Source organism: Electrophorus electricus, chromosome 5 (assembly GCF_013358815.1).
Source record: "Electrophorus electricus isolate fEleEle1 chromosome 5, fEleEle1.pri, whole genome shotgun sequence".
Classification (NCBI taxonomy): domain Eukaryota; kingdom Metazoa; phylum Chordata; class Actinopteri; order Gymnotiformes; family Gymnotidae; genus Electrophorus; species Electrophorus electricus.
The window spans coordinates 5,200,699-5,214,995 of NC_049539.1; the positions used below are offsets into that span (position 1 = coordinate 5,200,699).

A 14,297-nucleotide genomic window follows, 5' to 3' on the forward strand; every position below is an offset into this window, starting at 1 on the left:
ACCAGAATTTGCCACCCCAAAAAATATATTCCACTCCGCTGTTAATAACATACATGGACAAACTGCTGTTGTTTTTTTTATTTCATGCCTCAGTTAGTTTTACCTGTTCACATCAAGTTCTGACACATTGCCTATAACTTTCCCTTTATTACGCTATTTTGCTTAATGATTTGATTTCTAATGGTTATTTTCCATTTGGCATAATAGCTTTGTTATTCCGCAATTCGATGTCTTGTTGCCATGGCTCCGATCATCCATGATTTTCCATACCTGCTTGCTCGTGGGCTGGCGTCAGTTGCCATGGCACTGGAGGGCTGGAGCGTGGGTGCTCACGTCGCCTGCTCTGCCCTATGTTGCAGTGGCACCAGTTGGAGCTGGGGGTGGGCCTCCGCCGGGAGCAGCATCCTGGCTGAGTTCGGCACGCTGCACCTGGAGTTCGTGCACCTGACGGAGCTCTCCGGAAACCCCATCTTCACCGAGAAGGTCTGGGGACCCTTTTGATAACAATGAGGCATCGGTAAACGCTGCTGTGAGGAGAGGGAACAAACAAGTTAGATCACATTAGCTTCCCACTAGCTGTCGTGGAATATCATTGCCCTGAATGCTTTAATGTGGTCCTTCCCACTTACACAAACCTCATGAAGAGTCTAATTTGCTGATGAGGTGAGCCGGGTGTTTTGGAAGCAGGGAAAGCACTAAACACTATTTTAAGGGTTCTCAGGGGCCAGGACTCAGCAACACTGGTTCACAATATTGGTCTTATCCTTGTCTTTGACATCCAAAGCCTTTGTGTTTCACCTGTTCTTACACAACTAAGGATATTAATTGGATCAGGTTTGTTAGAGCAGGGAAAACGAACCATTCAGCACACTGTGTTCCTAATGATGAAGATCTGCAATGTCCGGTTAGCATCCAGTGGCAGAATCTGTATGTTTCAAAATCATAGGGGTTGCTTTTAATGGCTCACCACACTGACTCCAAGATCATTCGGCATTGCAGGTCATGAACATCCGAAAGCTGTTGGACAAGATCGAGAAGCCGCATGGACTGTACCCGAACTTCCTGAGCCCTGTGAGCGGGAACTGGGTCCAGCGTAAGTGACTGCCTCCATTCGCTCCAGTGCAGCCTTGGGTCTCAGTTACAGCACTTACACCCAACCAAATATGCTGATCTGGGCTCAGATTTCTCCTATCATGCTCTAATAGATGCGATGATAAAGACAAAAGGGAAGCAGTTCATGAATCAGTCCTTTTAACTTTTAGCTGCGTTTGACCTTTACATCAGGTCTTTATGTGTGGCCGTGGTATTTCACACTGCATAAATGCGTTCCTAAGGCGAAAAACTTATCTGCTGATTTACTTTTTCTTTAACTTTCTCTCCAAGGTTTTTCGTAAATGCAGTTTTGCACCAGGTTGCAAATAAACGTCCTTCATGAGCAGTGCCATCACTGACACAATTATTCCAGCATCCATGACTTCTATACAGCTAACCCGGCTCCAATATCAGATCCCAGCCATGGACGACAGCACCACAGCTAAGGGTTATTAAAATGATAATAAATCCCATTACCACTGCAAATTGAATCTTTCGCATTCACCTGCAAGACAGTGGAGGCATATTAAAATGCAAGCCGCCGAGTGTAATATGCGCGATGGCAAAAGTTAATTGTTGTTGTCGATGATTGGCTAATGAAGAGCAGTGATAAAAAGAGATGAATAATGTAGGGGTGGAAACTCACGCCTCCCCCACCCCCCAAGTTTGTCAAGGACTTTTGTGTGGGGGCGTGAGCGTGTGTTTTTGTTTTTGTGTGTTACCATGACATCTTCCTTGCATTTTTAATTTGCATGACAATGTATATTTGGCTGGGGGGGGGGGGGGGGCATTTCTGTTTTATTTAAATTGAAAACAATGCGTGAGTAAATAAGAGCTACGATGAAGGCACTATATCAGGAGTCCCTCCAACCGCAGGTGCTCCGTTTAGGCTGTGGTCACTGTGATTTGGTTTGGTGATGAAACCCCAGGTTTGATTTCAGGTCTTTCACCCTCTCCTCTCAGATCACGTTTCTCTGGGAGGCCTGGGAGACAGCTTTTACGAGTACCTGATCAAATCCTACCTGATGTCGGACAGGACAGATGAGGAGGCCAAACGCATGTATTACAGTGCTTTGGAGGTATGGGAGCTTGTCCAGCAGTTTGAATGTTCTCCTGTATTTACACACATATGCACACAGCTCAGAGAAAACTCAGCTCAAGTTATCATATAATTAATCCGTAAAGTTATCAGACGACTCAAGAGCTGAACCAAGGGTGCCCTTGCAGGAAACCCTAATCAGTGTGGCGCTATGGGACTATCTAGGATGCTAACAGCGCGTTCCTTCTGTCTGGATGAGCTGGTTTTCCTGTGAAATAGGCTGCTAGTAATTTATGTAGGTTCTTCCATGCTCCTGTATGAGGTACAAGGTCTAGAGAGAGATTAATTGCATTCATCCAGGACTCTCTCCTACGAATCAGTTATGCTGATCAGTGTTGCACGAATTTTAATCATTTAGTCCTTGATACACAAATAAGATGCTTTGGATTGACTTGGAATCTCCTTGGATTTGAAGGTTTTCCTTTTTTCCCTTTTCTCATGTATCATATATCATGTGTCAGTCTTTGATCACAATGTTTTTATTTGGACAGACTGCATCAGTGCAGGCACGCACCGTTTTTGTGTGAGAGAGAGAGAGAGAGACAGACAGACACAGAGAGAAAGAGAGAGATTTTTTTGGAGTAAAAAAAATCCAGAGGAAAAGGGGGAAAAAGAGAGAGAAGGAGAAGAGGACAAAAGAAGCTGAGTCATTTGCTATCGATCCCCCACAATACACTGCCACAGCTTCTCAGAGCGGACTAAAGTATGTGAAAGGAGACCGAGTGAGAGACTTGAAGGGGAGACGCTGCTGAAAGAAAAGCACCCTTAGGATGGTGGGGGGTTTCCCAGCGTCTCTCTGGAGCCTTTCCTTCAGATTGTTTTCTGGAGACTCCTAAGTCCACCTGCTTTGGAAGCCGACCAGAATGTCAATGAGTGTTGACTTCAATTTGTGAGGGACCAATGACTCCTGCTATACTATACTCCTGTTACACTATACTCCTGCTACACTATACTCCTGTTACACTATACTCCTGTTACACTATACTCCTGCTACACTATACTCCTGTTACACTATACTCCTGTTACACTATATTCCTGCTACACTATACTCCCGTTACACTATACTCCTGCTACACTATACTCCTGTTACACTATATTCCTGCTACACTATACTCCCATTACACTATACTCCTGCTACACTATACTCCTGTTACACTATATTCCTGCTACACTATACTCCTGCTACACTATACTCCTGTTACACTATACTCCTGTTACACTATATTCCTGCTACACTATACTCCCGTTACACTATACTCCTGCTACACTATACTCCTGTTACACTATACTCCTGCTACACTATATTCCTGCTACACTATACTCCTGTTATACTATACTCCTGTTACTCTATATTCCTGCTACACTTTACTCCCGTTATACTATAGTCCTGCTACACTATACTCCTGTTACACTATACTCCTGTTATACTATACTCCTGTTATACTGAACTCCTGTTACACTATACTCCTGTTACACTATACTCCTGCTACACTATACTCCTGCTACACTATACTCCTGTTACACTATATTCCTGCTACACTATACTCCCGTTACACTATACTCCTGCTACACTATACTCCTGTTACACTATATTCCTGCTACACTATACTCCCGTTACACTATACTCTTGATATACTATACTCCTGCTACACTATACTCCTGTTATACTCCTGCTATGTTATACTCCTGCTGTTATACTCCTGTTGCACTATACTCCCGCTACACCATACTCCCACTACACTATACTCCTGTTATACTCCTGCTATGTTATACTCCTGTTATACTATACTCCCGCTACACTATATTCCCGCTACACTATACTCCTGTTATACTCCTGCTGTTATACTCCTGTTATACTGTACTCCTATACTATACTCCTCTTATACTATACTCCTGTTATACTATACTCCTGCTACACTATACTCCTGTTACACTATACTCCTGCTACACTATACTCCTGTTACACTATACTCCTGTTATGCTACACTCCTGCTATACTATACTCCTGTTACACTATACTCCTGCTACACTATACTCTTGATATACTATACTCCTGCTACACTATACTCCTGTTATACTCCTGCTATGTTATACTCCTGCTGTTATACTCCCGCTACACTATGCTCCCGCTACACTATACTCCCACTACACTATACTCCTGTTATACTCCTGCTATGTTATACTCCTGCTACACTATACTCCCGCTACACTATACTCCCACTACACTATACTCCTGTTATACTCCTGCTATGTTATACTCCTGTTATACTATACTCCCGCTACACTATACTCCCGCTACACTATACTCCTGTTATACTCCTGCTATGTTATACTCCTGTTATACTGTACTCCTATATTAGATTCCTGCTACACTATACTCCTGCTATACTACAGTACTGCTACACTATACTCCTGTTATACTATACTCCTGCTACACTATAATCCTAATATACTATACTCCTACTACACTATACTCCTGTTATACTCCTGCTACACTACACTCCTGCTACACTACACTCCTGCTACACTATACTCCTGCTACATTATACTCCTGTTATACTACACTACTGCTACACTATACTCTTGTTATACTATACTCCTGCTACACTATAATCCTGATATACTATACTCCTGCTACACTATACTCCTGTTATACTCCTGCTATACAATACTCCTGCTACACTATACTCCTTCTATACTATACTCATGCTACACTATACTCCCGCTGCACTATACTCCTGTTATACTATGCTCCTGCCACACTATACTCCTGTATACTATACTTCTGCTATAGTATAATATACTAATTTGGTTGGAGAATGATATGTGTTTTAACCTCTCACCTGGGCTTGAACTCAGCAGCTGAAGAACACAACTTGATTTAGCTCAAGGGACTTTTTCACTGGGAGCCATTTCCCTAATCAGCGGTTTCTACTTACCTATCACGCATCTCATACATTTTGGATGCATTTTACTGGCAGAATGTTTTTTTACAATTCGCCTTCATACCTGAAGATCATGCTATGACTAATGTTCTAATGTTCTGAGACATATAAAAGTGAAATCAGAGATGGGAATCCTTATAGATCCTTGTGGATCTATAAGGACTAATCCACAGAATCTTATTTACTTGATATCTTGAGTTAAGACTTATTCAATATTCTATATTCTTATATAAATGAATAATTTATACTTACTCTATAATTCCTTGTTTGGCCCTCCAGGCAATAGAGGCCAACCTGGTGCAGAAGTCCCCAGGAGGGCTGACGTATGTAGCGGAATGGAGAGGCGGAATTCTGGACCACAAGATGGGTCATCTGGCCTGTTTCTCAGGTGGGATGGTGGGCATTGGGGCAGACGACAGCGTGCCAGAGAAAAGGCAGCACTACCTGGACCTGGCAGCAGAGATCACACACACGTGCCATGAGTCCTACAGCCGGTCGGGTCAGTACGACACAGAGACACTCACCTCCGTATCTGTATTAAAAGCTGCCTACCAGAATGTTTGTCCAGCAGATGGTGCTATTGCAACTGTCACATTTATTTAATGAGGGTTAAATTGATTGAACTTGAACACAAGTAGATCATAGCTGACCATCTGGCAATGTCCCATTTATTTCAGTTTATGTTGGGGTTTTTTCTGTTTTAACGGAGTACTGCACAGGAAAATGTAAACATGGCTCATAATAGATGCACCTTTGCGGAGGCTGACTAACTGACCCCTCTGGCACAGTGCGAACTGGCCAGTGCAAGTCTTCATTCACAGTTAGTAATATTGTTTTTGAATATTTCAGCACAAATATTCTTTGCAAGCATGGCTTGAAAAATCACAAAGAAAGCTCACTGTTAAGTTATACATATATTACTGTATGCTTTCACTTGAAGATTTTAACATCCGTAAGCCCTCCAAATGTTTGCTGAAAGTGTTCTGGGATAGAAATTAAAGGCTAATGGCAGGCAACCATGCTCATATCTTTCTGCTATTAAAAAATTCTTTCTTTATTATTTTTTTCCCTAGCATAACAGTAATATTGTCTCACGTAAAACTCATCGAAAAAGTCCAGCCTGTTCAGCGGTTAAAATTAGGCAAGACCGCTGCTTCCTCTGTAGCTCTTCCAAGCCTTAGTGAACAGGCTTTGCTGGTTTCTCAGACCACACCAGTGCTGCACCATCCTAGGCTCTCTTCTCACACCAGCTCCTGCACGACCCACGGCAGACTCGAGGAGATGCCTGGAGCTGTCAGGGTGAGGGGGAACCATGGGACTAGAAGAGAGAGCGGGATTTGAGAGTGAGGCGGAGGGACTCCCAGATTACACCTAATGCCTTGCTTGATCCCAGCCTTCTCTCATGACCGTCTGTGGCCCTGCCGATTAGCCCTAAACATGTGAAATTTGCTACCACACAGCAGACTAGATCCTTTAAGAAAGCTTCAATCCTTAGAAGATATATATTTATTTATTGCCCTCTGGGGCAGCACATTGCACTGTGTGTCTGCAGCACTTTTGAGCTCACACCTAAAAAAGCAAAAGACCTTTTGAGTTTCTTTTATTTGTTTGTTTGTTTGTTTGTTTGTTTTTATTATTTTTCCCACATTACATTCTGCTCAGGTTCATTGCACAGCTGTTGGATTAGACATGTTTGGAGTATTAAAGAGGTTCCTTGGCACCAAAAAGTCTCTCAAATTCAGCGCTGCTTAACAATGAAAGTTGACAATGAACACAGTCTTCTACACTGTCTGAAACAAACACACACACACACACACACACACAGTGCAGCAGTTTGATGTGACAGAAGTGCCTCATGCAGAAGACTGAACTTAGTAGCTGAAAGGAAAGAAAGTTTGTGGAGTCAGGGATCAACCCAATTTAAAAACAAGCTAATAAAATAGTTTTTTTCTCAATCATCTTAATAAATCATCCCTTCCAGACACATTTGTTCAACATTATTGTTCCACAGCTGAAGGTGCATTTCATTCTTCTCGAAAATTTGTCTCATTTGTCTGCTGGTAACCATAGTGATGAGGCTGGCACAGTATTGGCTCCAGTACTGTCCTATCGCAGCCTGGTGTGACTTACCATGCTGGGTGTGAGTGGAGCCACACCATACAGCGAGGTTGAAATACACTCCTAAAGAATGCGATGAAGTTCACTGTAATCTGTGATGTGGTTTTAATCTGTTCCCTGCTCTCCTGTCTGGGGCTTCCCTGTTACAGGCTTTTCTTATCTTTGTCTTCTGTGTTACGTCCCTTTCTTTTAAAGTGGATTTTCATTTAAGCCCTTCGGTGGATCCTTTCACCGCGTATGGACGTGAAGGGGCAGTCTGGTAGCTGAGACGGAGAAAACACTTTTTAAAGTAACTCTATCACAGACAGATTAAGTGAAAACCTGGAGTGCTGTACCATAAGAAAGCAGTGATATTTCTGTCTAGCTTTCAAAGCAAACACAGAAAGATGTACCTAAGATACACTCAAGCACTCTCCCCAGGCAGTGGAGCTCTTGACGAAAGGGATCGGTCGTGGCGTTTTCCTCATGTGTGGCCTGTTGTGTGTCGACAGCCACCAAGCTGGGCCCCGAAGCCTTTCGCTTTGATGGAGGTGCTGAAGCGACTGGCACCAGACTAAGCGACCGCTACTACATCCTGAGACCAGAGGTCATCGAGAGCTACATGTACATGTGGCGTCTGACGCACGACCCCAAGTACCGGCAGTGGGGCTGGGAGGCCGTGGAGGTGGGTGGGAGCTTCACGGCGGAAACGCATCTCGCCAGGCGACCGATCACACAGATTAGGGCCTTCTTCGTTTTCCCTGGTTAATTCCAGTTGCACAGGGTGCACAGTTTTCTCTCTTCTGCATGACAGAGGCTGTTTTAATGCAGGGCAGTCATACAGTGACTCTTGAAGGAAACAGCTGCAGAGCTGTTAATCGCTGCTGTCAGTCTTGGAATAGTACTTTGTTTATTCCACATGCATTGTGACTTGGCCTTGTGAAAAGTAGCCTGAGACTAGAGTGAGCTCTAACTTTGTTTATTGAGTTATGCATTATATCAGACACAATAGATGCTATAAAGGAAAGACAATGCTAATAACAAATAACAGAGTATTAATATTCCAGTGGCAAAGAGGTTTTTGTGAAACAGGCTCTGATGTATTGTGCTGCAGCTTCACTGCACAAACGTCACTTTGTAACGATTGTTTTCTGAACACAAATTATCCGTCTGTCCCCAGTCCTAGTCTTAAACTAATGTAGTAATCCAACCGCAAATGTGGGAGGCAGTACTAACCGTAAATCTGTTGAATCCGCGAGGTTAAGAAACCACCTCCTATGAGTAGAGAGGTTGGCAAAGCAAGGTAAAAGAGAGAACAGCTAAACAAGGCAAAACAGCCCTCGGGGCTACCCATTAGCCCTCAGAAACGAAAGCCGGGCTAAAGGCGGGGTGTTAAAACGGAGTTCCTCTCTCGTTCAGATAAGACGATGTGTTAATTATGAGGTGGATGAGAACTGAAATAGATTTGTCATGTTCATTTCCCAAAGTAACACAGGGGCTATGCATAATCACAGTGTAGATGTCTGCTTTTGTTATGAGTTAATTGTCCCTTAATTTGAAACGTCACCTCTTTTTTTGTTCATTTGTCAAATTTGTTGTGCGTTTTTCATCAAAATTTGTAGGAAAATGCTCTTGTTATTAGTTATCTCCATGCATGTACGTGGTTAATTTACTGGTTTGCTAGCTGAGGAGTTGGTTAACATAATGCAAATAAGGTAATTGTAGCATGTTGGCCTCTGTTCCTCACTAGCCATTTGCAGTTACTGATCTTTAAGAGGTAATGGTATGTTTCTCACAGGCGCTGGAGAAACACTGTCGTGTAGACGGGGGTTTCTCGGGGATCAGAGACGTATACGCCTCCACAGTCAGCCATGACAACATGCAACAGAGCTTCTTCCTGTCTGAAACACTGAAGTGAGTAATACCCTACTTCCTCCCAGCAGGCATATCCGTACTGGCCCACTGTGGACTGACTGTGGGCCCTGTAGACATAGGCAAAGCTTCACATGTTGGGGCCAAGGGACCAGTCGTTTGCTAGTGAGCAGAATCTTACAGGCCCTGTGTAAGTAGCCCACTGAAGGCTATGGCTTGCTCCAACAGTGGGGCTTGGATGAAAAATTGGATGCATGTTCACCAGCCCTCAGAAGGTATTGTAGTAGGAATTTCACGCAGGTACGACATTGTTTGTGATGTGTGTCGAGAGAAGTGCAAACTGTGTAATCAGACTTAATGTAACCACACTGTCACAGGTTTACGCAACATTACGCTAATTAGCGATATTAGCATTCGTTCAGGGTTCACTTAATGATCGTTGCTACCATATCTCCTTGACTCAGAGTCATGATGGCAGTCCCGTGCTAAGCTCTTTCATAGGCACAGTTTGATCTAAAAGGCTTACATGGCTAGAAACAAGTGCGATGGGGATCAGAGCATGATTAAGCAATAGATCGCGAGAGGGAGGGTGTTATCTTCAATCACTCCCTCACGGCTGTGGTTTGCCCATGATGTCATTCGCGATAACACACAGCCTCGAGTGTTCTATTGCTTTTATATATTCGTTCTCTAAAATAAAGGGGCAAAAAGGAGCCTGAAACATTGCGTTAAATATGTTTTAATATTGCCAGTTCCTTCCAGCAACAAATAACTTGTTGCTATGCAACAACTGCCTGCCTAACAGGGTGCATTTTTTGAAATTAATGTGAAAATAAGCAAAGATGAAAGGAAAAAATCTGAAAATACAATCTGTTACGATAAAATTGAATTATTTATTAGGGTTATTGTATTACTTGTATATGTAAGTCTGTGTACTTCCATTCATTGCGCAGTTAGAAAAGGTTGTTCTGTGGGACGTGTGCTGGCGTCACACAGCCCGACCAAACAGACTGCAGGTCAAACATTATCTTTTAAAAGTATTTATGTCCCATTTTGTATATGCATGAAATAACTAAGGTTTAGGTTAATTGGCACCGTGTCAGCGGGGTGATACAGTTTTGGTGTGAAAGGCCCATGCCGGTATCTCAAATATCAGCATGGTTAGAGCACTTCTCAGTGAATAAGGCCCCCACTGGGGTTCCACCGAGAATGTGAAAGTTGATTGTCTTATCCAGCTCTATGTGATTTAGAATCGAGAGAGAGAGAGAGAGAGAGAGAGAGAGAGAGAGAGAGAGAGAGAGAGAGAGTGTGTGTGTGTTCAGAGGAATACTTACTTTACCATTTAAAGATGATCTTTGTTTTACAATGGGAAAGGAACTGTTGAATAATTTCATTTCTCTAATGCTAGCTGATCCCTACTATGTATTTCTTATAGTGCATAACTCTTGGCAAAACTTCCTTTCAGGACACATTTAGTTTCCGGTGAATTATTGAGTTATTGACTCAATTTCAGATATCTGTACCTGTTGTTCTCGGATGACGACCTGCTGCCTCTGGATGACTGGGTCTTCAACACCGAGGCCCATCCCCTCCCCATCGTACGCAAGAACTGCCTACAGCCGCACGGCACCACACAGAACATTGATCAGACACGTCCAGAGTAGCTTATGATCACACGCTCACAGACACACACACACACACCAGTGCAGGGCCACAGCCTTAAAGGCCCCGTCGAAGACTCTTGGCTCCTTTCCCGTAAAGGATGTTGTGGTATACGCTGTGATTGTACGTCTTCAAGCCGGGACATCCTGCCCAATTGGGGGAGCCGGCACAACTTTTTCTGTGGACAATCAAAACAAATCAAGTGACTTTTGTGAAAAGAGCACCTTTTTCTTTCCTTCCTTCCTCTGTGAGGAAAAAAACTGAATATCATTCAGGCCCAAATCTCCCAGATGAGTGCCACATCATAGGCCATTCCAAGAGAAAGAGAAATCCACTTTTCTTCACTCTTCGTCAGTGATTTAGCATTTCTTTCCATCTTTAGCCAAAGCTTTTCTGATGTCATTTCCTTCCTTCTTCTTCTTTTTTTTTGCCAAACACAGTTCATTTTTAAAAAAATATCTTACCATGACAGATTTGGTTGTCAGTTTGCTTTTCAATATCATGCAAGGACCAAGATGTCTGAAGGTTTGAAAACAATTTTCAGGAAAAAAAAAAAAGTCACCGACGACTCAGTGTATCATACATAAAAGGCTGAGTGACATCAGAATGTGTGAGGAGAGAATCGGAAGTCCCTCTCAAAAAAAATATCAGATTTTCTTGTGCTGTTATTGCATTGTAAGCCATGCAGCTCTATGGTGTTAGTCACTATATTGTGGTTCAAAGACCAGCATCGCTGTTTACAGGAGGCTATGGAGGACACGCATACACAATACAATACACACACACACAATACAATACACGCACACACAATACAATACACGCACACACAATACAATACACACACACACAATACAATACACGCACACACAATACAATACACGCACACACAATACAATACACGCACACACAATACAATACACGCACACACAATACAATACACACACACACAATACAATACACACACACAATACAATACACGCACACACAATACAATACACACACACAATACAATACACACACACACAATACAATACACACACACAATACAATACACGCACACACAATACAATACACGCACACACAATACAATACACACACACACAATACAATACACGCACACACAATACAATACACGCACACACAATACAATACACACACACACAATACAATACACGCACACACAATACAATACACACACACAATACAATACACGCACACACAATACAATACACACACACACAATACAATACACGCACACACAATACAATACACACACACAATACAATACACGCACACACAATACAATACACACACACAATACAATACACGCACACACAATACAATACACACACACACAATACAATACACACACACAATACAATACACGCACACACAATACAATACACGCACACACAATACAATACACACACACACAATACAATACACGCACACACAATACAATACACGCACACACAATACAATACACACACACACAATACAATACACGCACACACAATACAATACACACACACACAATACAATACACGCACACACAATACAATACACACACACACAATACAATACACACACACAATACAATACACGCACACACAATACAATACACACACACACAATACAATACACGCACACACAATACAATACACACACACAATACAATACACACACACACAATACAATACACGCACACACAATACAATACACAGTGAAAGGGCAAACTGGCCTTCCTGCCTGCTCTGAAGAGGTTGCGTCCTTCCTGCCTCAAGTCTTTCTCCCAGTGGTCAACCTGGTGGTCTGCTGATGGTTTTTTTCTTGTTGTGGTTTCGTTTTCCACCACCGTGCTGTACATAAGTTGATGAGTGCGACTTTGAGTAATCCCTGCTGTTAATCTTCCGCGCTTTATTTTTCTTCTCCCTTTCTTCTCATTCTCTTTTATGTTTTCTCATTTTTTACATGATCACTATGAATAATGTTTAACCGTTATTTTGATTTGCTTCCCTCAGGTGTTTGTTACTGTTACTTATGGTATGAGTTATCCTAGCTAGTTTTGCTTATCTTTCAATGTTGTATATTTTCAAATACTGGTAAAATATCTGTGCAACTTTATACGTTTAAAACAACTGCACAAATTGTGTGAGTCTCTCTCATTTTTGTCTTTGACGTTCTCTGGTCTTCATGTCTCATTGGTGAGGCTAATTGATTCCAATAATACACATATAGCACTTTAAATGGTAATAAGTGGGTAATGACATGTTAATATTAGGGTGATAATTGCACTTATCTGCACTTATGCAGAAAGCAAATGTTATTTTACTAATTGTTACTCATTCGTTAGTAAATAATTTTGGCAAGAACACCAATAAAAACTCAATCAACCTGATTCTTTAAAGAAACAGTTAAATGTAAATGTGCTCTTTACAGCCCTGACAGCTCATTTTCAGTAATTATTTCAGTGTAATTATCTTCATGCCTAAGGACATTTGAAGGAATGACTGTGATATGTGAATAAAAATATATGTAGATCAAGAAAAATTTAAGACCTAAAATGTTTATCTCAAATAATGTAAAATCATATTATTTATTAAATGTTTAGTATTACTTAATTCCACAGCAGGAAATGACTATTAGGTAACAGTTGGAAATATATTTTTTCAGATATTTACTTGTTGCATTATTCTGACAGGTTATTACCAACTTATTACCACTATAATAAGTTAAATAAAATGCATTAATTGCTTAAAATACATGAATTACTAAATAATTCATCAGTAAACAATTTCCATAAATATACCATTATTTCCATAAATAACTTGTTTCCATAATTATACCATTTTATTACTCACATTATCACTACAGTTAACACCTTTTATTATTTATAAGAACTGGGATATCAAACAGTTTATTTGCGAACCATATGTTGCCATAGTAACCTTATCCTTACCCATCTGTGAAGTGTTTGTTACTGAGTCTGCGGTTGAGCACTTCATATGCTCACCAAAGCTGCCCGCTAGGATGTCATACGTGGAGTTAATGAGCAGAGTACAGGAAGAGCCTGGTTAGAAACATTACGTCATTCCTGAGAATCTAACGGCCAGGCTCCTACACGCTGCTCCTCACACCCACACTAGCCGTTCTCAGGGCTCATAGTCGCAAGAGTGCGGGTACCCTGGCGTGTCGAACGATTTCGGCGGCCCTGCTCCAAACGGGTCCACGGCGGGACGTGTGTCTAGGGCGAAGCTTCAGCCTTAATCTCGCAGTGGAGGAGGCACCTGGCCTGCGCTGCTCAGCTCTCTGCTACAGAATAATGACTTGGGACTAGAGAGCACGTGCCTCTGGCTCTCCCTCGGTCACGGCCTCCCTCCGGCTTGCCACCTTTGACACCTTTTGATCTGGGTTCGTATGAAGTAGCATTGGAGCTAGCCTGTGCCAGTGGATGCAATGGAAACCGTACCTGCTTAAGAGGAAAGCAAATAACCTTCTCAGAAATGGTGATGGTGTCAACTCCCTAGTTG

The 14,297-nt window shown here is 42.1% G+C and overlaps 1 protein-coding gene across 3 annotated transcripts in view; it reads left to right on the forward strand.

Moving 5' to 3' along the window:
- Window positions 1-14,297, forward strand: part of LOC113580013 (mannosyl-oligosaccharide 1,2-alpha-mannosidase IA) — a 197,136-nt gene that overhangs the window by 134,848 nt on the left and 47,991 nt on the right. Inside the window, exons 6-12 of one of the 3 annotated variants that reach the window (XM_035525991.1) lie at window positions 357-483; window positions 1,000-1,093; window positions 2,056-2,171; window positions 5,416-5,635; window positions 7,746-7,918; window positions 9,032-9,147; window positions 10,619-11,347. In XM_035525991.1, coding sequence (XP_035381884.1) covers window positions 357-483; window positions 1,000-1,093; window positions 2,056-2,171; window positions 5,416-5,635; window positions 7,746-7,918; window positions 9,032-9,147; window positions 10,619-10,769 — 997 coding nt within the window. In that variant the 3' untranslated portion in view covers window positions 10,770-11,347. Of the gene's footprint in view, window positions 1-356; window positions 484-999; window positions 1,094-2,055; window positions 2,172-5,415; window positions 5,636-7,745; window positions 7,919-9,031; window positions 9,148-10,618; window positions 11,348-14,297 lie in introns of those variants that run through there. The other 2 variants (XM_035525992.1, XM_035525993.1) reach the window with 2 other exon arrangements.